Source organism: Nymphalis io, chromosome 8 (genome assembly GCF_905147045.1).
Source record: "Nymphalis io chromosome 8, ilAglIoxx1.1, whole genome shotgun sequence".
NCBI lineage: Eukaryota > Metazoa > Arthropoda > Insecta > Lepidoptera > Nymphalidae > Nymphalis > Nymphalis io.
In genome coordinates this window covers 24,650-48,555 of record NC_065895.1, presented here as the reverse complement: position 1 = coordinate 48,555, position 23,906 = coordinate 24,650, and the positions used below count along the sequence as shown (strand labels likewise).

General features: G+C 35.1%; 1 protein-coding gene across 6 annotated transcripts; it reads left to right on the top strand.

Moving 5' to 3' along the window:
- The first annotated feature begins 1,597 nt into the window (after nt 1-1,597).
- Nucleotides 1,598-12,781, top strand: LOC126770217 (aquaporin AQPAn.G-like). 6 transcript variants are annotated; one of them, XM_050489485.1, is made up of 7 exons: nt 1,598-2,078; nt 3,194-3,245; nt 3,858-4,291; nt 4,559-4,696; nt 4,885-4,965; nt 5,341-5,523; nt 12,565-12,781. In XM_050489485.1, the coding sequence occupies exons 3-7, from the start codon at nt 3,869-3,871 to the stop codon at nt 12,652-12,654; spliced, it is 915 nt and encodes a 304-aa protein (XP_050345442.1). In that variant the 5' UTR covers nt 1,598-2,078; nt 3,194-3,245; nt 3,858-3,868; the 3' UTR covers nt 12,655-12,781. The 6 variants fall into 6 exon arrangements, with proteins under 6 accessions (XP_050345442.1, XP_050345439.1, XP_050345440.1 ...); XM_050489483.1 differs by lacking the exon at nt 1,598-2,078 and adding an exon at nt 2,799-3,034; XM_050489482.1 differs by lacking the exon at nt 3,194-3,245.
- Nucleotides 12,782-23,906: the final 11,125 nt, after the last annotated feature.

Genomic DNA, 23,906 nt, shown 5'->3' with positions numbered 1-23,906 from the left:
TCCTTTTTTTATTTCTAATTACATTACCTTGTTCGGCGATTTTGTGGGGCCTCTGCCATGCACCCGTCGAGCCCTCAAACTCGCGGATCGGCTTCTCCGTTCGCGTGATGTCTGCGAAAAACAGAAAAATATAGTATATATAAAAGAGAGGGCAAAAATATACCGCAAATTTTTTATTCCCCAAATTAATAGCCCCGGCTCTGAGGATCAGAAATGATGCCTTAGAGCCATCCTAGCCCCAGGACCTCGGCGGTTAGCTACGTTTTTAGTTACCTATATGACAGACACGGATATGGAAAAGTCGTCGGATGCGTCTGTGAGGCCATCTGTGGTCTCCGGTGACTACGATTTGGAGGCAGAAATAACAGCGAGACCCACTGCCCCCGCGGCAAAAAAAAATGACGAGCGGGCTCGCAAAAGAGAAGGCCCAGCTCAAGAAGAAAGAGGCTCAGAGAGAAGGCGCCTTCAAAAGGGCGCTCCGCAGCAGGGCCTTTAGGAAGGTGCCTGCTGAAGCGGTCGCCGAGGCGTTAACCAGCACCAGGACTGAGACTATAGATCTGTCCTCAATGGGCCTGGAGGAACTGTGCGCGTTGGCAGGCCGCAGTGCAGCTTCGATAATCGAAGTCGTGACGAAGTCCTCGAACCTAAAGGGAGGCTATATTAAAAAGTTGAAGGAGTCAACAGCCTTTCTTAGGGAATAATTGAGGCACTGGCGGCCCGGAGGCCGACGAGACGCGTCGGCTCCGTGCAGATCACGGCCGCCTTTGCAGGGAGGTGGATAGCGTCAAGGAAGAAATTAAGGCTCATCGCCGCGAGTTCGCGGAAAGGCGAACCGCGGTGTCAGCGGTCAACGAGGCATCGGCCAACACGGCGTTCGACTCGCAGCCCCTGGAGAGGATCAAAATCTCTATTGTCTCGGCAGTCGAGATGCTTAACATCTGGCTGTCGAGCATTGAGCGGCGCCTCCCGCCTGTGACACGAGGCGGTGCAACAAAATGCACCGTCCACGCAAGCTCGGACCGACTCGCAGGCCGGCGGAAACCCAGAGGGGAAACGTGTAACGCGTTTTTCCAGCGATAAAAAAAAGTTAGGTACTACATATATAACCTTCTCCTCAAAAAGGGAGAGGAGGCCTTAGCCCAGCTGTGGGACATTTACAGGCTGTTACTTACTTACTTTACATATATAACTGCACTTTAGGTATTTTATATCGTAGTTATTCCTCAGTGCGCGCAAGATTATGTGGTCTGGCTTTTATGGAGTTTTTGGATTTTAGGCCATTTAATAATGGATTTTGTGTGCAATATATATACCGTAATATTCAGTACTTATATGTAAATTTTATTCAATAGATATTCAAAGTACACCAATATTCTAAAGATTAAACATTTGAATAATTCATTAAATTAATAAATATTTAACTTGATATTATTGTGTAATCGTGGGCATTTAAATTAAAACTTACCGTATATGTAATTTTATCGTACGCATACTATTAGGAAATTGTTAAACAACCCACCTATAGCGGCGAAACCACCAACTGTTTACTGCTTATAGTAATCAGCACACGCAAATAAAACATATAGTTTTAAAAGCCATATACCTACATGTCACATTATTATCGTCAATGTGTATATTTTTACTAACAGTTCTGAGTCATTCTTTGATCACGCTAAGCAAACCATATTTGTGATGCTGTGAAAATTAGTGACAAAAGCAAATAGCTTGCTGTGTATAGACTTGTATAGGAAGGTAGGTGCTAGGATCTGCAAATATTAAACTTAGTTTTCTATGTGCGGCTGATAAGCCAGCCTGGGCCGGCGGAGCGCTGTCACGTCGCACTACTCCCAGGACAAACATAATGAAGTCGTAATTCACACGATAGTGTCTGTATTACATACTGTATATATACTGCAACCGTGTGTGGTGATAAACACATATGTGGCAACTTTTCATTAATCAACCTGGGTTTTGTGTTAGAAAAAAACGCAAGTGAAATATTCTTCAAAATAAATTGCGAGAGACAATAGTAACCATACATCACGTCATGGAGGAACCGCATCCTGTCATGTTGGAATGTAAGTACTTTTAGTATACTTATCGTGTTACGAACGAGAAGGTTTTAATAGTGTTCACAATCTAGAATATCATTTTATTCCAATCACTGTACTAATGCGGTCTTTCTGTCCATTTTAGCTTATTCTTCTTGAATGTTTTACAATTTTTATTTGATCTTCTCAATTTTGTATAACTCGGCCTATCGAGCAATGGTATAGTGTCGTTGAACGAATCATCTAAAATAGATTTGAAGATTACCTTTATTATTATTTTCCGAAATTTCAACAATGATTAAAGGGTTATTTATCTAATTAAAATTCGCTCCTAACAAAAAAATTAAGACGGATGGCGCACTTCGAGGTAACTATGTAATTACATACAATCGCATTTAAGTATATATAGAAAAATTAAAAAACGCACCGAACATACGCTTAAATGAAATATTATACAACAAGAGTGGTTCTCTAGCAAAATAGCAAGGATCAATATCCTTGCATGCAGTTTATAGTTTCAAATAACTTATTAAAATATACCTGCAAGTACGTTAATTTACTGCTACCATAAATAATCTCCTGTGCCTACACCTTTGGTGTATAATGTACGGAACATTATACACCAAAGGTGTACTGAAGTTAATGAGGTATTACATAATTATGTAAACTGTGTATAAAGATAAGTCGTATAATATGAACTTGGCTACGAGATAATATATTACAACATGTTTCCTGTTATCATAAAGTAAATATAATATAATATTAATCTCACTATTACCTTATTCAACTCGATTCAAATTGGTCTGTATTTCATCGTAAGAGGCGGTAACTACAATAAGCTCGAGACGTATTAATCTTGTGACTGCATAGTTACTTGCTATTACTCTTCCATCAATTTGCCACGGCGACTAAGTAATCGGAGTAAAAATGCTGGAAATGTCAAAGGATGTCAGCGTCATCGATTCTCTCCGCATTTATGATACGTATGTAAAAATAAGCTACAAGCTAGAGCAGTTTAATATGTGGTCCGCGCGTATTGTATAGCTTTCGCTTTAGTAATAGATAAAATATATTTAATTTCAAGAAAAAAACTTTAATGTATACTCTATTAATAAAATTAATTGATAACTTGTATTATATAGATCCGTAGCAGTTATTAAGCCTGAGATCAACTGTAGATATTAGACCTGCTATGTGAGTAACTTAATAAGTATAATTGTATAATTTATACTTCTTTAATGTGCACTTAAAATTTATAATCGATTTAATTCAAATTTAACTTATTTTTAATGTGTCGCCAAAAATGTAATTGAATATCTTATAATTTTAATAAATATTATTGTTAATATTATAATAATTTGTCACTATTTACTATTAAAATATGTTGACTACACTTTAAGAAATTTTAGATCACCTGTATAAATTAGGTAATCATCTAAATACTTATGTTGACCTTTGATTTATTATATATATTCAGTTATATCACTTGTTGGCGTTGACAAATAAAAAAATAAAAAACAGCGCCACCGCAGCGATTGATTTAAGCAATAAATTATATAATTTTACAATCAGCATAATATGTAGGTACGTGTTCGTATGAAATCTTAAGTACCTTCTCTTTTTGATCTTTCAGTTTTTCTGTTCCCTTCCCTTGTTTTCCGTATACCAGCCAGCACATTTATGATAAGAAGAATTTTCCTGTTTATATCTACAATCATAAGGAATTTCATTTGATATCATCAACAAGAGTTTGGTTACGAATCAACTACTCAAAGATACAGTAATGTACAAAGTATTAAATGTTAGGTGATGCGGAGATGCGACCACTGGACGGTGTGAAATGGCGTGGGTGTGACAAGGAGTCCCGCTGCGAGCTGTGGCGAGTCGCGGCGGCGGAGGCTTGTGGCACGACTCTTCTAGTTCTGCTTTCGTGCATGCCTGTCTGCGCCACAAACGCTGCGGACGCCGCGCCGTCGTCGCTGCTGCAACGCTCCCTCGCGGCAGGCCTCCTGGTCGCGCTCATTGTGCAGTGCTTCGATCACGTTTCCGGAGCTCACTTGAATCCTACTGTCACGTTGGCAGCAGCTCTGTCTGGAAGAGTTCCTACGCTTCGAGCGATAATTATGTGCGTTTCACAGCTGGTAGGAGGGGTGCTCGGTGCTGGGGTGCTGCACCTGCTGGCGGCGCCAGTCGGGCGGACTTGCGTCACTAAGCCCGCAAGTTTCATCTCTATTTATCAGGTGAAGTACAACCGAAGAGCTGATTGTGTAATAAAATAATAGAAATGTTATTTATGTTAGAAAGTTCTATATTTTGCAATTAATCACGCAAAACCTCTAAACAGATATGGACGAGTATAAGAACAGAAAATATTTTGTTGTATATAATATTATTTTTTTTATTATTATTTTTAGTTCGTAAACAAACTATAATTTAATACAACAACAAGTACAGTTGTTTTTAAGGTAAAGCTATATATATATATATATATATTATCTGCATGGTAGGCGCTGGCGATAGAGACTGTGTTGGGTCTGTGCCTGGCGCTCGCCAACCTGGCGTCGTGGGACGCGCGCAACCGACACCTCATCGACTCGTGGCCTCTGCGGATCGGATTCATCGTCGCCGCACTGTCGTTGACTGCCGTGAGTGTACTTTGTGTATCCCAGCAACTACTGTACGAATAGTCAAAATGACGATCATAATTTAAATTTTACATCGTTTTAAATATTAATTATTAATTCATAACATTTTAATAATGCATACGTATTACGACAACCGCTTAATAACAATTATGCATAGTTGTGTAAGAAGATTACTTGGTTATTTGCAGGGTGACTTAACCGGCGCGAGCATGAACCCCGTACGCAGCTTCGCCCCAGCGTTGCTCAGTGGAGAATGGCAAGCTCTTTGGGTAATTAATTATTAAATTTATTTTACATATTTTTTTTATAAATAAGAAAGAGCTTAATATGGTAATAAAAGCTCTTTTATTTACACCGCTCTACTTTACTATGTGTAGTGGGAGCCTTCACTGGCGAGCACGCGATGAATAAAAAATCAAACTCAAGACATGTGAACGCTCGATGGAATTAGTCGGTACTCTTCTTCCGGTCTTCATTTAAGTTTCACATCTTCTATCCACCATGTCGGCTCATAAATTATATCTCATTATAAATCGTTTATTGGTACTCCTTGTCTATATTTACTTGTTATTCTTTGCCTATTCTTTAAGGCCTTAACTTTCGTTCGCCTCAAATGACCCGATTAGATCTAACTCTCCCCGCAGGTGTACGTGGTGGGGCCGCTGTGCGGGTCGTGCGCGAGCGTGGCGCTGTACGTGTGCGTGTGGCGCGCGCCGCCCGACGCGCCCGCTCGCGACGCGTCCCCGCCCCCGCGCCGCCGCGCCCGCCCCTCGTCCGCGCCCGGCCCGCTCGCGACCGCTACGGCGCCGCACAAGGCACACCACTACGTATGAAAAGTCACGCGAGTCTCGAGTCTACCGAGCCGCCCTTCGGTGCTAACGTTTCTTCTAAAACGCGAGGTCTTTTTTATAGATAAACTTGGACGACTAAAGACATTTCTTATAATAATATGAACTTTTGACTTGAACATAAATAAACTACTAAGAACATTTGCGATATGCGAACCTTCCGTATAACAATTATTACAGGAGCATGAGAAGCTCGTTACTGACCTGACGGGAATATCATATAACGCGAAGGAGTTAATACATTTATTAACGGTGGAACATGTGATGAGTGGGTGGTACCTACGCAGGCGGGCTTGCACAAAGCCCTACCACCATTTAAAAATGTATTGCAATGTATTAATCAGAAAATCTACAAAAACATTATATAATTACTAGCTGACCCGGCAAACGTTGTTCTGCCATCTAAATTATATCTACTGACTATTTTGGTTTTTAAATAAAAAGTAACAAATTTATTGCAAGTATGTGGGGATGGGATCTATGAAAGAAAACGGAAAGGAGCGCTGTAGACGGTAACCGCCGATTCATTTTCTCAATTCAATGTATTTCATTAATGTAATGGACATATTCATTGTTTGATTAAAAGTTAAATGTAAAGTGAAAAAAGTAATGTATTTTTATCCTAAAGCAGTTAAATAATTTCGAAGAGCAATTGAGTGTACGATATTTTTTGTCAGTCCGTCTTTAGCCAACACAAATAAGCTCGGAGGTTTGCCCACCCGAGAACATGCCACGTATATTTGTCCGTGTGATAAACATGGTGTGCCCAAATCTAAGCCACTAACGGATCGTTTGGCCTTGCGACTTATTGATTGTCATTATACATATACGCATAAAGCACCACACTGCGAATTTTTTCATGCGTTTATTTATTATTGTGTAAGAATACCCCAGTAAAACAATCCTTCACATTTACTTTTAACATTTTATTCTCTTCCATGCGTATCTTGTTATATAACTTATTACTAATTATATTTTACAATTCTATTACAATTTTTATTGGAATTCCTGCAATCACCCTGGCAACTATCGAACAAGTCAATCTTACCGTGTTTTATTTATTTTTTTATATCGCGTAGTTTTTTTCGCTCAATCATTTCCAACCGGTGCTAATTTAGTTAAAAAAATTACCATTATTTTCTAAAAATCTCAAAATAATTATTAAAAATCAGTAAAACCTTATAATTGTTTTCTTAGGTTATGTTTACGGATTTTGTGTGTGAGTGGTGGCTCATCGTACATTCGTCCAACATTATGAGACATAACTTTTGAAGAAGGTGGTACGTTATTTGTTTTCTTTATAATATTAGTAAATGATCCATCACCAATTACATTGGCACTAAAAATATTACATCGCGAATGCGCCACCAACCTTGGGAACTAAATTGTCCCTTGTACCTTTTGCGGTAGAATATTTGACGAGTGGGTGGTACCCACCCAGACAAGCTTGCACAAAGCTCTACCACCACTTTCGCATGTTAACAGCTGTATTCGCTATCTTATTCGTATATAGTTGGAAAAAAAATTAAAACAAAAATAAGTAATAAAATTTCAAATAAAAACTTACAACAACACAACAATCTCTAAAAATAATTCATAAATTAAATTAATTATTAGGCGTATCTAACAGTGCTGTGCAGTTTGATACACATTGTATCAATCAACAGCCAATCATTGTCCACTGCTGAACATAGGCCTCTCCCAAGGTGCGCCAAAGCTCCCTGTCCTCCGCCTTCCGCATCCAGTTGGTGCCCGCCACCTTAAGGTCACACACATTGTATACTTTCGATAACGTCATACAATACACATTGTATCACGTTATCGAATGTTACTGCGGGCGCAAGTAAAGACGGCACATGTTTTTTTCTTTTAAGAATACCTCCGCTCAATATAAACTTTGAATAATGGCCGGATATAAAATAAGATAATATTGTCATATTTGCAAATTCTAAATGTAAATGTGATCGCTGTGAAATCTTATATCGAACAGTTTCGTTTGATATTGTTCGAACGAAACTCTTGCGATAGTGTACATTGTCGACAACGCACTGAATTTTACTAGTTAGTGATTGTTCTAACTGTAGTCTAGTCTAGTTCTAGTCTACGGATATTATAGTTAAAGTAGATTATCGCCCTGTTAATTTACCACAACCGAGCAAAGGGCTCCTCTCCTCTTAGGAAGATTTTGACGCTTCTTCCCCAATATGTTGTAAAATGTCACCCGACACATGCAGGTTTTCTCAAAATGTTTTCCTTTACTGTCGCGTACGAGATGAATCAAAATATACCAGTGGTGCTTGCTCGGGTGCCACTAGGTCATCTCGGACCCAGTATACGCACAGTATGCATTCAGCTTTTCAACATTTCAAAAGAGAGGGAATTTAGGCTTAAGGCTCTTAAGACGGATTAATAAAGATGGAGGACGGATATGAAAGCCGAGAAAGGTAAATCATTCTTTAAGGTAAGTTGCTGTTTGAAGATGGTAGTGTGGTATAAGATAAGAAAATGATATACATATTGACGCAAACGTATTGGGTTGCCAATAACTTTTTACTATGTTCGGAATTCGGATAATCATATACATATATATAAACGTAGTCCAATTAATATGAATTAAATACATACCTAATATGTTCTGCATGCGTTCCAGCTTATTAATAATCTCCTCGGAAAGATCTAAATTGGCAGAGTCGGCATAATTCAATTGGGGTAGATATGTAGCAACCCCACCGGCACCCAAATCACTACGATCAACGCGGATTAAATATAAAAGTATTAATACACAATACGAATGTATTATAGAGGTGTGGAAACTAGGAGGGAATGCTTGAGCACTCATACGGATTACATTTAAGTTTTTAGGGCAAGCCGAAAATATTGTTTATAGAGCCGAGCCAAAGGTGAGTCGTTAAGATACATAATGGTTTCGTCTGGAGTTATATTGTTCATGTCGTTTGATCTTAGTTAGTGGACGTATAGACAACTTCAACGAATTCAAATAACGGCAAGTTCTAAATAAATGATGTATTGTAACAGTTTTATTTTTAAAAGAAACACTCGGCATACGCAGTTATATTTGTTTTAACTACTCATGTAACAATATTGTTACAAGATTGTAATTTACTGCATCACATTCAAAAAAATTAAAACGTACAGCATTTCCAGTTTCTTATATCAATGATATTCTATAGAAGATTATAATAATATTCAAGTTAATAAAAAAAGCGTGAACACAGGTTTTGTAGATTTACAAGAAGAGTAAATAAATTTTATTTTTTATAAATAATATGTTGAAAGTAACATGAGAGTTTCTAGCTAATATACAGAATGGTACGAATATTCCACAACCGAGTTTCAGATTTACAGGAACCATGTCGGTTTAATAATGATAACGAGCCCGAGAAATTGTTAACGAGCCTTATTGAGTACAGTTTTTATTTTATTTTGCATGTTTTAATGCAAAATATGAATATGAAAAAGTTAACTACTTTTTATAAAATTTAAAATGACAATTCGTTGTGATAAATGAACAAATATGACGTCACAAACGCTCGCCCTGGCTGGCTGATAACCTCGATGTTGTAACTCTTTTATACCGACGTCGACTACGTAATGATAAACTAAACTCGTGTAATTTATGCAAAAACTGGTTTTGCATTAATATCGTTTATTACTTCCAGCTTGTGTGCGAAAATAGATTTTGTCCATGAATTCACCGTGTGGAGAATCGTGCACTGACTGTCTATTGACTGGTTTTATATAAAATACATCAGATCAAGTTGTACTTATACTAATGCCATCACTTATATTATCGTCACCTAGTTCGAGAGAAATAATTAGAGAAACGCTATAAAACTTTATCTTTACAGAATTGTCGTTGCCTATCGCCTTATTGCCTGCTCTAAGTGTGTCATTCATTTTAAAATTTAAATAAAGGTTTAAAGTTTATGAAAAAATAAACAAAAGGCACATAGCATGTAATATTGTCAATATGCTTATACTCGTATGTTCGAGCGCCACTACGCAGTAGATCTGCGCGGGGGAACTAGAGGACACTCGAGAGCGAAGCTTACGCAACCTCTATATTAAACGCTCACGACAGAATTTAATAATATTTTGTACGAAAAGACTATAATAATAATTAGAATATAGAGGCGACGACGGGGCCCGCGATATCTGTGCTGTGATAACGTACGAGTATATCAGCGACATTTCATGCTCCTCGATTTCATCTCACACAAATATCACAAGAATTAAATATTACCATATTGTATAGATATTTTATGTAAACTGTTGAAGTAACCATTTATTATCAACTTGAGCTTTCAAATTGTTCATTGGTAAATGGAAAATAATCTAAACTGGATACTATGAAAATGGCCAAAACATGCATAGGTAGGTATTACTAATCGAGCAATGTATATCAATGTGAGTAATCTGTCTGACTAACTTCATATGGTGCTGAGCTGAGTCTTTAAACTTGGCTGTGAAACTTCGAGTCTAAAGTAATTCCTAAAGATACGGAAAGAGCGGTATCATTTACACTGAGATAACCATTAGCTCAACATGTTGAGTTTGTTTTGAAGTCTAAAACTAAATTATTTGTTGTAAACCAATTCTGCATCGTTTAAAATGCATTGTTTTTATTACCATTAGTAGCGGTGCCCGCGGTTTCACCCGCGTATAACTTAAAAAATCACTAAGAGCAGACTTAGTGATTTTTTTAGTGATTTTATTATAATATTTCAGTATGTACAACATTTTCAGTTTTATTAGTGTGATAATAGTATTTATTCGGTTTTTGCCGCACCCGGATCTAGATAGACCTATCTAGATCACATACAATTAATCACAACATATGGAATCAAACATGAGAAAAAAAATCCTTTAATCTATTCCAACATACTTGAATGTCTTTCCCTGTGTTTTATTTATTGTGACAGCAAACGGAAATTCACAGGAAATTGAGTCCTTTTAAAACTAATACGTAAATCTGTTTTTTTTTTAAATAAGTGCTTATTATCAACTAACCGACTAAGTGGTTCATTTTTCGTAAGTATTTTTAATTATATATATTTAAGGCTTTACTTCACTTGTAAAACTAACCGACTAAGTATAAATTTAACAAAACCATGAAAAAATTAACAATGCGGCAACGCATATACCTACATAACCTGTAAACTTTAGCTTACAATGTTAAGTTATTTACAAACCAAAAATAAATACGTATGTATGTATGAGTATTTTCAAACAACCTACTCAACTGTTGTAATAAAACTATAAAGAGTACTAAAAACTGTCTTATCTCGATATCTTTCATAAGAATTAATATTTTATAAAACGACTGTAAATAATGTATTATCTTAGAACAAATTTGAATACTATACAAAAGATTACAGTCAACCTTAAAAGATAGACATATATATACGCATGGGCGAGTTAACCGACAATTACCAGCATAAGCTGAATCCTATTTAATACGATTGATCATATAGATCTGAGTTCAACGGTCCAACATCAGAATCTGTCCATTTTTTAACTTTGTTTTGTTACGATAAACTTTCAATCGTCATAATTTCACAGACTATCATTAATAGGTAGCTAAAGTTTCAGTCAATTCAATTGAACAGTTATTTTATAGCAATTTTATCGAATAAATGTTCAACAAGATTCTTTAAATTGTCAAAATTATTATTTATAAACCGATTGAAATAAAACAAACACTAAATATTAAGTGAAGTTAATAACAACAATACATTAGTGAAACGCACGCATTCAAATTCGTTAAGCTGTTTCTAAGATTAATGTCATCATCAGATTATTTATATTTACCAAAATACGAAACCGCCCAAAATTAATCCCTGAGGAACACCCATTTTAGAGGAAGAGATTTAGAACAATGATACAAAATGAAAGAATCTGGCTGTCCAAGAGAACTGCAATATAGAACCTACTCTGAGTCACAATCCCATAACTGCTCGTCCAACTTATAATTTTTCCTTTGTGACCTGCATCCCTCGGACCTCAACGGTTTCATAATATTAGTTGGATCTATTGCAAATGCGCCCGCAATAGTGCGAACCCGACCTCCGAGTCGACGCCAGCTACAAACACGCTGTCCCTACACGGCAAAGTATAATTTAAGTCTTTGGGTCGTTACCTCGCACATACTTTTGCTTGTATTTTAAATGTTACCTAAGAGTTTTAAGTTAATGTTAGTAATTAACATTTTTATTTTTTCGTCATGGATTTGAAATAAACAGGTCAGACGTACAGTACGGAGGTTATTTGTTTATATATAACGAATATTCAAATAATCCTAAAACGAAGATTAGAAATTTATGATTTATTAAGTCATTCGCTTGTTTATTTCTCGCTGCAGTCAGCTCATGCTCAATGTAACACTTGTGGATCGAGACGGGGGGGCTTTACGTCGCTATTATTCAATTAGTTTTATGAACCTTGCCTGAGTGGTACAAACATCGGTTTTATGAGTTTTTAAATAATAATACGAAATAAAAAATGGAAATATTGTACAAAACAAAGAATAAAGTAAAAACCCGTAAATGTCACAGCGCTGCAAAGGCATCCTCTTCTCTTATACAGAGTGATAAGAGCCTACTCCATCACGTTTCCTTTTCTTGTTTCATGTGCAATGTGCATGACAGTCGTTAAATTGTAGTAAAAAAATGGAAAAAACTATGTGAAATTACTATTAACACATGTAGATGTGTTAGGTTTCAAACCTATATTCATAAGAAATCATAAATAAAAACATAATAAATAATTAGCATATTGAAGCTTTATAATATTATGTTATTATAATTATTTGAACAAAAATTAAGTCTACTACAAAAGTGCCCTTATTAGTTTTTGTATAACTCAGTAATGCTATTGATTTTATGCCTGTTTAAGTTAAGTAAGAATTTGAGCAAGATTTTGGAAGTAGTTTTGCATTATTCGTTTTCGTTTCGATTAAATAATAAACTATTGAATGAAATTCGTAAAATAAAATTTCAGTTATCAAGTCCTGCGTTAGCAATCACCGCGGCAGATGCCCCGCCGATAGCCCACTGCCCCGCCGATAAGCACGCTATTGACTCCGCCTAACATCGGCTGCCCGCAAGTATCTCAAACGTAACGTTATTGGTTCATTGGTTCCCTTGGCGTTCAATTTGCTAATTTAAAATTTTATTATGAAGATAATAAAGTATATATTATTACGTCCTTGTTTTAAATTGACGATAAACAAAATATATTATTGGATGCATGCAAATTTTAACTTGTTCTTAACAACTTCAGATTTCGCCTTACTACTTAAAAAAGTATCGATTTAATCGAAAATTTTTGCAAGTAAGGCATTTTTTAACTCGTATTAAAGAAAATAAGTTAGATTTCTAACTTGGAAAATAATAAATAATTTAAAATTGTTTCAAAACGTTGTTCGAAAGAAATACTATAGTAAATTTGTTTTGTTCCGAAGTACGAGAGAACGACGCTGCTTGCAGTATTTTCCCTCGCATGAACGTACGAGTATGTCAAGCAGCATTCCATTTCCCTGAGAACAATGTAATACAAACTTATAAAAAAAGTGAAAACGACAAGAAAAGTTAGTTTTATAGAATATTAATTAGTTGTAATAACTGAGTAACTAACGAGCATAAAAAAATAATAACCAAACAAAAGCTCTAGGTAGGCTGATAACATACCGTTTTATATTAATTTGTTAGTTATTAGTAACGACAACTTGATTACGTTACGTTAATTTGGGTATACACTACTTGTTTACTTATAACTACAGTTACTTGTTATCTAAGCCGATTGAGAATCTGATGGAAAAAAAGACAGATGTAGCTATAGTGCGATACTGTATTATATCTATCTGTGTGCCTTGCTTTGTTTTGGTTGACAACGACTAGAAATAACTGGTTAGGTAATACAAATATTAGTTTAAATAACCATATATCAATGTAAGGACAATATATAAAACATTGTCCTTATATTTTCTGCTACGTAACAAAATAAAAGTTTCACGTTTAAGGGTTTTATGGATACATTTTTATTGTTGCTATTTGTTGCTGTGTAAAGAAATATTTAATAGCTCACATATTTATTTATATGTCGTTGAAAAACCATAATTTTAATTAAAAGTCGCTGACCTGATTATAGTAGTAACAGGTAAACGCGGTGACGTCATTTGTTGTTGAACTCACGTGGACAGAGTCGTGTTCGAGAGTGGACTGTGTAACGAACACTTGCGTTTGAGAAATCGACCAGTCCGCACCTCCAAGGCGAAACTGTCAGTTTACGTACCTAGTACCTATACCTAATTATAGTGGATTGTGATCTGCAATAATGAATCTTTGGTTATACCTTCATCGAGTTTATTTTGATTGACAATATCGTGATGGACCCCGTACCACCGAACATAGACAAAGACAGCTCTATCGCTCAGCCGTCGCATACCAGCCATAGTGCTGAAGAAGTGCGCAGCGGAGCTGTCTCCTGTGTTAACGCGCCTTTTCCAACTTTCTCTCTCTTCGGGATGTGTGCCGGAGGCTTGGAGAAGAGCTAATGTGCAAGCGGTTCCCAAAAAAGGGAATCGGTCTGACCCGACAAATTATCGGCCAATAGCTATCACCTCAGTACTTTGTAAGGTGATGAACGGATTTTAAACAACCAACTGATCCATTACCTAGAAGATCACTGTCTAATTAATAATCGTCAGTACGGGTTTCGACCAAAACGGTCCACAGGTGATCTTCTAGCGTACGTAACACACCTCTGGGGTGAAGCTATCGACAAGCATGGAGAATCGTTGGCTGTAACCCTTGATATCTCCAAACCTTTCGACAGGGTCTGGCACAGAAGTCTTCTCTCCAAGCTGCCGGCATATGGTCTGCCTGCTCAGCTATGCACCTGGATTGCCAGCTTCCTACACAAGCGTAGCCTTCGTGTTTTAGTTGATGGTTGCCCTTCACAATTCTATGTAGTGAATGCTGGGGTCCCCCAGGAATCTGTGCTATCTCCGACACTCTTTCTTTTGCATATCAATGATATGCTCTCTCTTGGGAACATACATTGCTATGCAGACGATAGTACAGTGCATGGTGGATACCACGGACGCGTAGTGGCTGGGCGGGCGGAAATTGAGGAGAGGCGGAAGGATCTTGTCATTGAACTCGATAGGACGTTAGAGCTCATCGCCAAATGGGGCTCTGACAATCTTGTTGAGTTTAATGCCAAGAAAACACAGGTATGCGCTCTCACAGCCAAAAAGTCAGCCTTTTCCCCTCTTCCCTCCCTCTGTGGTACTCCGCTGGTGATACAAAGCAAAATCGCCATGCTGGGGATTGACGTTCGCTGCGACCTTAGTCCAAGGGATTACATCGAGGCTGTTATAAAAACAGCTTCACGGAAACTCGGCGTTCTGAACAAGGTGCGGCGTTTTTTCACGCCACAACAACTGTGCCTGCTGTACAAAACACAGTTACGGTCTTGCGTAGAATTTTGCTCGCACCTTTGGGATGGCTCCGCTAAGTACCTACTGGAGGCCTTGAACCGGTTGCAGCGACGTGCCGTACGCATTGGCGACGTAAAGGTCACAAACACCCTTGAACCTTTACAATTGCGTCCTGAGATAGCAGCACTGAGCGCTTTCTATCGACTGTATCACGGCGAGTGCTCTGAGGAATTATTCTCTCTAATTCCTGCTTCCCCCTTCCTTCTTAAGTCCACGCGAGCTGGTTCTCGATGTCACCGCCTAACTGTGACATCAATTCCATCGCGAACAAAGAAATTTGACAACTCCTTTCTTTGTCGCACTTCCAAAAAATGGAATTCCTTACCAGCTCACGTGTTCCCCTCCTCTTACAACCCGGGTTTCTTCAAACGAGGCGTGAAGAGGCATCATGCGGGCCGGCAAGGCGAAGGCGGCTAGTGCAGAACGTTTTTCCTGTCTGTACTGGCCGTCGTCGCGTTTGGACTCTACTACCACTTACCATCAGGTGGAGTAGTCATTTGCCCTCCCGGCAAATATAAAAAAAAAAAAATCATATATTTAATCATGATTGAGCTGCACATTGAAAGTTTGCATTCACTTTAAAAAACATATATGTACATCAATGTTCATGGCGACCTTCTACAAGTACCTACGTTATATAGAGTCGAACCTTAATAATCGTAGCCAAACATATCCATTAAAGGATACTGCTGATCTTTTATTCTAGTACCATCTAGCTTTATTATTTAATGTATAAGTATTAATTAATATATTTATATGTATGTAGCACTTTACATTTCTAATAAATACTGATGATAATAACATAATTAAAATAATAAATATTACTAATGATTGTATAGATTATCAGAATGAGTTAGATCGACATATTAATAATTATCTTTGCAACAATTCCATTTCAATAAACATTAAAAGTAACATTTACTAGAAAACTATTCGGCTATTAAAATTCTTACAATTTAAACAATTAAATAACTTCGTGAGTTAGTATTGTAAAAGATCTTGGAGTTTTCATTGAGTTTTCATTGAGTCAATCTTCAATGAGCCTTGGATTATGTAGCTAACAAAGCTTATTGTATGCCGGGTTTTGTGCCGAGGATAGCCAAAGAGTTTAAGCACCCATCAACTTACATAGTTTTGTATAACATTTTTGTTACATCTATTTTGGAATTGGTTCTTATGTTTAGAATCCTAAAAAATTATCATTTTGGTCCGGGAGGTAGCGTTGCATTTTAGGTAGTGATTTTAAGCCCATAGATTGCCATCATTTTCAATAGAACTCGAATGGCTAATAAGTGAACCAAGCGTCAGCTGACGATACGGCCGTGGGTTAGGCTGTAAAGTGGTAGAAAAAGAAAAAAAAGTAACAGTACGAGCTGGAAAATAATCGAGAGCTGCTTCATCTTTCATCTGGCGTTCTATGACAGTATACATACAGATTTATTTGGTGGTAGCGCTTTATGCAAGCCCGACTGGGTAGGTACCACCTACTTATCACATATTCTACCGTTAAACAGCAATACTTAGTATTGTTGCATCGACGCAAAGGACATGTTATCATCGTTCCCGTGGCTGGTGGCGAATTTCTATTGGCGGTGGTGGCCACTTAACATGAGGAGGCCATTACCATTTACCCGTCCGCCTAACTATAAAAAAAAACGTAGTAAAATTTGTTATTTTTTTCATGTGTTTTGTGTTTTCTTTCTCTTAATATTATCCTTGTTTCCAATTGTTTCCAACATTTTCACAATAGCACAAAAGAGGCAACAATAAGGATTTCGTTAGTAAAACCTTAGTTAAAATTTGGTAATCTTGCACACGTATCGCACAGATTTTTAAACAAGTTTTGGTATAACTATAAATCATATTTTCATCTTTCTACAAACTACAGTTGATTCTATAACTTATTCATTTAAAAAAGTTATTAGCATACATAATATTTTCATTCCATAAAATTTTCGTTTCATAAAATATAATTTGATAAACAATTGATTAACAATAATAATGAATGAGACGTATTGGTGAAAAAAAAACTATGTTGGACCATATTTTTTTTTTATTAATAAACTATAACATTTAGCGGAATTGTTTTAGAAATAATGAAGTAAATACCATATAATATCATAAATATGTGAATGGGTCACGTAAAAAATAATTTTGTAACGTGGAACATTAATGTCGTTACTGATACTGAAACTACTCCATTAATGACAACTTGTTAAATTGATTGACGCAAGTATGAACTAGTATACTTAGATATACTATACTGATCTATACTATAACAATCAGGAAATTTACCAAAGTGTCTCAATTGAGTGTGACTGTCCAACCGACGGCCTTATCGTTAGACATACTTACGGAAGAGAACTGATTATAAAATAAATAGATGCACAAACATTTGTTATGACAAGTAACTTTTAAGATTAATTAGATACAAAAAGTGCACATATTTATATATAAATGAAATGAAACTTTCTCAATATATTCCTTGAAATTATAAAAAGAGTGATGAGTTTTGGACAAAAATTATGACTTGTGGAATTGTAAATTTAGAGACGGGTAGCTAGTCAACTATTATAATATTATTAATATCATCTCTTATTCGCATAGGTATTTTAAAAGAAACGAATACCTATTATAAAGTAAGCAATAATTTTGAAGTCAAGCAAAGTATACACCACCCATACGATAAATACCATACGATTCTATTTTATTAAACGCTCAGTGTACAGACATTACTATAAACAACAATTATTATCATTTATTATAGAATATTTATTCGATACATATCCTACGACCTATTGTAATAACGCTAATTATTCTAGACAAATATAAATTTTACTGTCTCTACTACACACACGAACACGTTGTTATCGCGTAATTGAAATTTGTAATATTATCACGTACGTAACTAGTACGTATAAAATAATAAGCGGAAAGTTAATTATAATATTCGAGGACAAATATGAATAAATTTGTTCTCTGTCTGTTGTTGTAATCGTTTTATAGCGCAGGAACTTACTTCTTACTTATAATACAAGTGTAAAGTATACTTCGCCTGTTTTTCTGATACAAAAAAACTGGTTAGCTATTCTATTATTGGTTAGTGAAATGCACGACATAACTTTAAAATATGAATAAGGTATAACATAGTTGATAATATACACATAACATGTAGTTATATTAATTATTTTTTTTTGTCTGTTTCTTTTTGGTGAATAAAGTTAATTATTATTATTATTATATATCCACTATGTTATTTTATTTTATAAATAGTTATTATGTCAGGGACAAAAATGTATTTTCGAGATATTTTCGGTCGCTTTGCTTTAATAAGTACCTACTGTGCGATATTATAAACATATACAAAACGCGAGTTTTGCTACTCAGTATATCTATTTACAACCACAATAAAACATCAACATAGATTATACCTAAGGTCACATGGACCTTAGGTATAATCTATTTAGCGTCGCCGATCACGATAAATGCTCTCACTGCTGTCGCCGCCGCTACCACGTGGATCTTTGTGCAAGAAGCTAGTGTACCGCCAAACAAAAATACTTTGTATCAATGGGCACCGGCGGGAGATAGACACTACATCTTGCATCCTATGGTTGGCGACGCATCGACAGTGTGACGTGTGTGAGATGATCGTGCTTCTTGCAGTACGGGCTACCAGTTCCTATATATATAGTCTATAACCAGCGAGTGGTTATGGACGGGGTTCTGTCTTTAGCTGTCAAGTCTTAATAAACATGTATACATATGTAAGTACTTAGTAGATCAGTACTTATACTTTTTATAAAAAATAGTACTAAAATATCTGTTACAGTTACTCACGCAATGAAAGATAAGGTTAACGCGATTTTTTTGATTAATATGTCTATAAAAATAAATGACTTGGCAAATTTAAATATTTCCGTGACGAAAAAATACCGATTCAAACGACTTTGATTGTTCCAACATGATATGACGTGATGATATTACAATAAAACAAGAAATATAAACATTATTCCAGTACCGGTTCAACTGGATCACTATTCGGTTGTTTAATGTATCATACAACAAGCAAGTAGCGATAGCATCCAATATGTTTTATCTCGTGAGGGCACTGATAAGCTTCGGCGAGAATTTTCTTAAATCAAGCATTTCTAGAGCGACCCGAAGCAAAATTACACGCATTCAATAAAAATATGTCATACATTTTGATTATATGTATAATATAAGCAAGCAAAACCCGCGGCTACGCCTGTGCCGAATTAAGTTTGTGACGAAAATCTTTCAACATCTGCTATTTTTATGTATATAATGCCTATTTTAATCATACATATAAAAAATAAAGTAAATTAATAGATAGCAACGGTTGTCTGGAATAATAAAATCAAATATTTTGGTATAAACAGTTATTTTGAAATTACAGATAGACACAAATTTTATTTACTTGTATATATTGTGAATGTTATCATTACTAAACTAAAATCTAGTGCCACTTATTTAATAAGATTCAATTTCTGGGATATTTTTAACTTTTAGTAAGTAACAACCTGTAAATGTCTCACTTCTGGGCTAAGGCCTCCTCTCCCTTTTTGAAGAGAAGGTTTGGAGCTTATTCCACCACGCTGCTCCAATGCGGGTTGGTGGAATACACATGTGGCAGAATTTCGATGAAATTAGACACATGCAGGTTTCCTCACGATGTTTTCCTTCACCGAAAAGCACGGGATAAATTATACACAGAAATTAAGCACATGAAAATTCAGAGGTGCTTGCCCGGGTTTGAACCCTCGTTTATCGGTAAAGTTTCACGCGTTCTTACCACTGGGCCATCTCGACTTGTTTAAGTTTTTGTTTAAGCTTTGCCAAGTAATAAATTTAAATCATTTACTAAACAAACATTAATAAATAAAATATAATAGCGTCTTTTAGACAGCGACATTTGTACTTCATTGACATAGCGTTGTTATTAAAATGATGGAAAAGAATAACTACTGAGCTTCTTGCCGGTTCTTCTTTACATAATCTAAATTCTGAACCGGCAGTAGTTTTACATTTAATTCAATCCAGTAAAATGACGATTCAAAAGTGCTTTTGAAAGCCAACTTGGATAGAGTACCTATATTTTAGTTATGAATTTTAATACACCTAGACAAAATCATTTTATCAAAAACAAATAAGCGTCAATGGCCAATGGCTTACGGTTCGCCTAGCGATGTAAAAGTCGCAGGTTCGATCCATATATATATATATATATACTTATATACTTATACAGTAACAGCCTGTTAATGTCCCACTGCTGGGCTAAGGCCTCCTCTCCCTTCTAAGGTAAAGGTTTGGAGCTTATTCCACCACGCTGCTCCAATGCGGGTTGGTAGAATACACATGTGGCAGAATTTCAATGAAATTAGACACATGCAGGTTTCCTCACGATGTTTTCCTTCACCGTTAAGCACGAGATGAATTATAAACACAAATTAAGCACATGAAAATTCAGTGGTGCTTGCCCGGGTTTGAACCCACGATCATCGGTTAAGATTCACGCGTTCTTACCACTAGGCCATCTCGGCTTTTTTTCTTTTTTTTTTTTTTTTTTTTTTTTTTTTTTTTTTTTTTTTTTTTTTTTTTTTTTTTTTTTATATAAGTATATATAAATCTATGTATATTTACGGGTTATAGAAAAAAAATCCCATTTTTTCAAAATATTGTCTATGAGTGCGTGATGTGCGCTACATGTCGTCACTTAAATGGAAACGTGAACTATTCTCCAAATTTTTTGAAACTACGATTATTTAATAAATTTATTTATTACCAACTGTATTTTAAAGGAATAATGACAATTCATAAAATTAAACATTTTAGTGACTATCACTAAAATGTCACAAGTGTCATTTAGTACTGTATGGTAATACACCATTTTGATTGTAAAAAAACATCACTGTGTCATTTGCAACTTGTACACAAAACTGAACACATCTGCGTTTGATCTGATAGGAATAATGCGTAGACAGAGAAACTAATAGACCAAGGGGCCGTGAAACCGCCATTGAGACAGATATAGTTTGTCAATGTGTGCGTATTATGTAACTGCATTACCTGTTTTGGGAGATAAATAATTTTCAGGATTTAATTAAAACAAAACTTGTGTGTGTGAGGTGCTTAAATTTTACTTTTTAATATTTATTATACATTTTTTGAATTAAAATCTTTTTTTGTTTTCCAACTACACCCAAAAACCGTTGCATTGTTTGTTTTTGTTTCCGTTATCAATAGTACTCCAGCATCTTTATATGGTACTGAATTAGAATTCTCCTCAGAAGTTGAAATCTAAAACACTCAATTAATAAAGAATGTTTGCTACATATATCTATGTTAACCTCTTGACTCGGAATGTAATATTATAAATTCTAGAAGAATGTTAAATTATGTTGTTATTAGGAAATTATAAATAGAAGAAAGAATAAATTAAAATAACATATTTATATATAAGAAAGCACTTTAGGCTATTATTGGACTCCATATTTATTTGTTTACATTGTCGACGAGTCGATATTTCTTATCGAAAATCGGAATATTTTTTTAACTGACGCTGGCAGCACTTACATGATAAATAATTTTAGCTTATGAATGATAAAAAATGGAAAATACTATTATCTTCAGGATTTTAATGCAATATAAAGTTTCGTTATGCTATGGCATAAATAAACATCACTGAGAAACTATATTTAAGACAAAACCCTCGTACTTACGCGTGAAAACACACGCCGGCAATTTTCTTCTTGCTATAGTTTTAACATGAAATAATACGACAACGCACCATTGTGTAACCTTTGATATGATGTAAGGATTGTCTTCTTACTGGATTGGAATCGTTTTCTAACATAAAAAGAGGCAACAATTTAACAATAAACTGTTAAGTTTGTTTCGCTATTTGAGTAGCCGACCTTGATAAAACTACGTTGATAAGGAAAAGATTTGATAATTCTATCTCTGCCTAAAGCATTTGTAAAGTAATTTTCGTTCTCTTGTAAGTGAGAAGGAAATCGTCATTGCGTCTATTAGTTTCTCTGTCTACGGAATAATGACATTTTTTAAAAAAAAAGTGCTTTGAAACGATTATACAAGAAAAGTAATATTTATGTAATAAAGTATTTTTTCAAAAAATGTAAACGACATTTTCAAATTTCAATTTGTTTGTGATTGTAAAAATTTATAGAAGAATGTATTTTTTGACATGTGAAACCTTTAATTTACGAAATTAAACAAAAGAGACACGACTGATTTGTTTATGACATTTTTCTATACAAATGTTTAACGACATTAGTATTTAGTAGCGTGATGTCCGTTACAAAATCATTACAATTTGAAATAGGACTGTGAAGTGAATATTCATAAAACTAATTTAATTTTTTTATAATAACATTAATCTATTAAAGATAAAGGTATTTAATTTTAAATTTTAGGTTAAAATTACGACATTATTTTTAAGAAATTTCGACTAAAATACTTTGATTAGTCTGTAGAAATAAAATATTGTTAAAAAAAAATATATATTTATCTGTAGAATGAAGTATGTTGCATAATTTTCAAAATTAAAGAAGATCCACTTCTAATGTTTAATATTTCAAAATCCATGAAATCGGTTAATTCAGATTCAGAGCTTCAAGCAGATACCTCAGCTAAATAGATTACTGATCCGGCAAGGAAGCAAATACGTCTAAAATTTATCATTTTTATTAAATTATTTTTAAAAACAACTGGAAGATTAAGATAAGCAACAACAATGTATTAATATACATGTAACTGCAATAAAACCTATATAAAGATATAATCGCGAAGGGAGTATAAGAAAAGATTATAACCAAGTATTTTATTTCGATGTAGACAGAGAATTCGGCTGCGTAAGAATTTTTTTTTAAATAAGTTCTGTGTATCTTTTATACAAATAAGAGCAGTAAAAACTCCAAAACTCTGCAGTTGACGATTGGCTGAAGGTTGTGAGATTAAAGACAGATTTTCTATTGAGTGTTATTTTAAATTTTTCTGCAACGGCGCTTTAAATCCAGCTTTTAATTTAAGCAATTTTCTTAAATAAAACTATTTTTCTCCTACAACTGTGCTTAAGAAAATACTTGTTGCAATATTTTTGTAATTATGTAGAAAAACGACACTTCTAACAAGAAATGCTTTAATTTTATTCAATTAATTAAAATGAACACACACTCTTTATCATGATCTAAATACCTTTAAAATGATATATATCAGTTATATGCAAAAATCAAACATAGGGCGAATAATGAATTTTAGCAAAATTAAAATCTTTAAATGCTTGTACTGTAAAATTTGCAATTTTTTAATAATGCCATTTTTTAATTTAATCGTTGATATATTTCTGTATCACTGGATAGGTATAGCTCAATTTACATGCCTTAAAATATTATCTACTTACTGTAAGTATATTTTATTATATGTTGAACTAGAGCTAGACCTTAAAGCTCGACGTTATAGTAAGCTTGACACATAGATTGGACTCTAGATATGAAACACTGGATATTATGGGACACTGGTCACTTTAGCATACTAGACTTTCTAGGAGACTATACATTGTCAGCCAAAGCTCTTAATTTCATTGAAACATTTCAGTTTGCACTTTAGAAATTATACTGTCTGCTAAATGCTACGTTCATATGAATGGAATCTCGATCTCGAGAGTATTTTAATATTTGTCAGTCATATGTTTCCACTTAAAGTCTCACTCCAGTTGCAATATACATACTAGAGAGTTGAAGACTACGAGCGCAAAACAACACTCTACAGTAGTGTGCAGGTGCGAGCGCCGACAAAG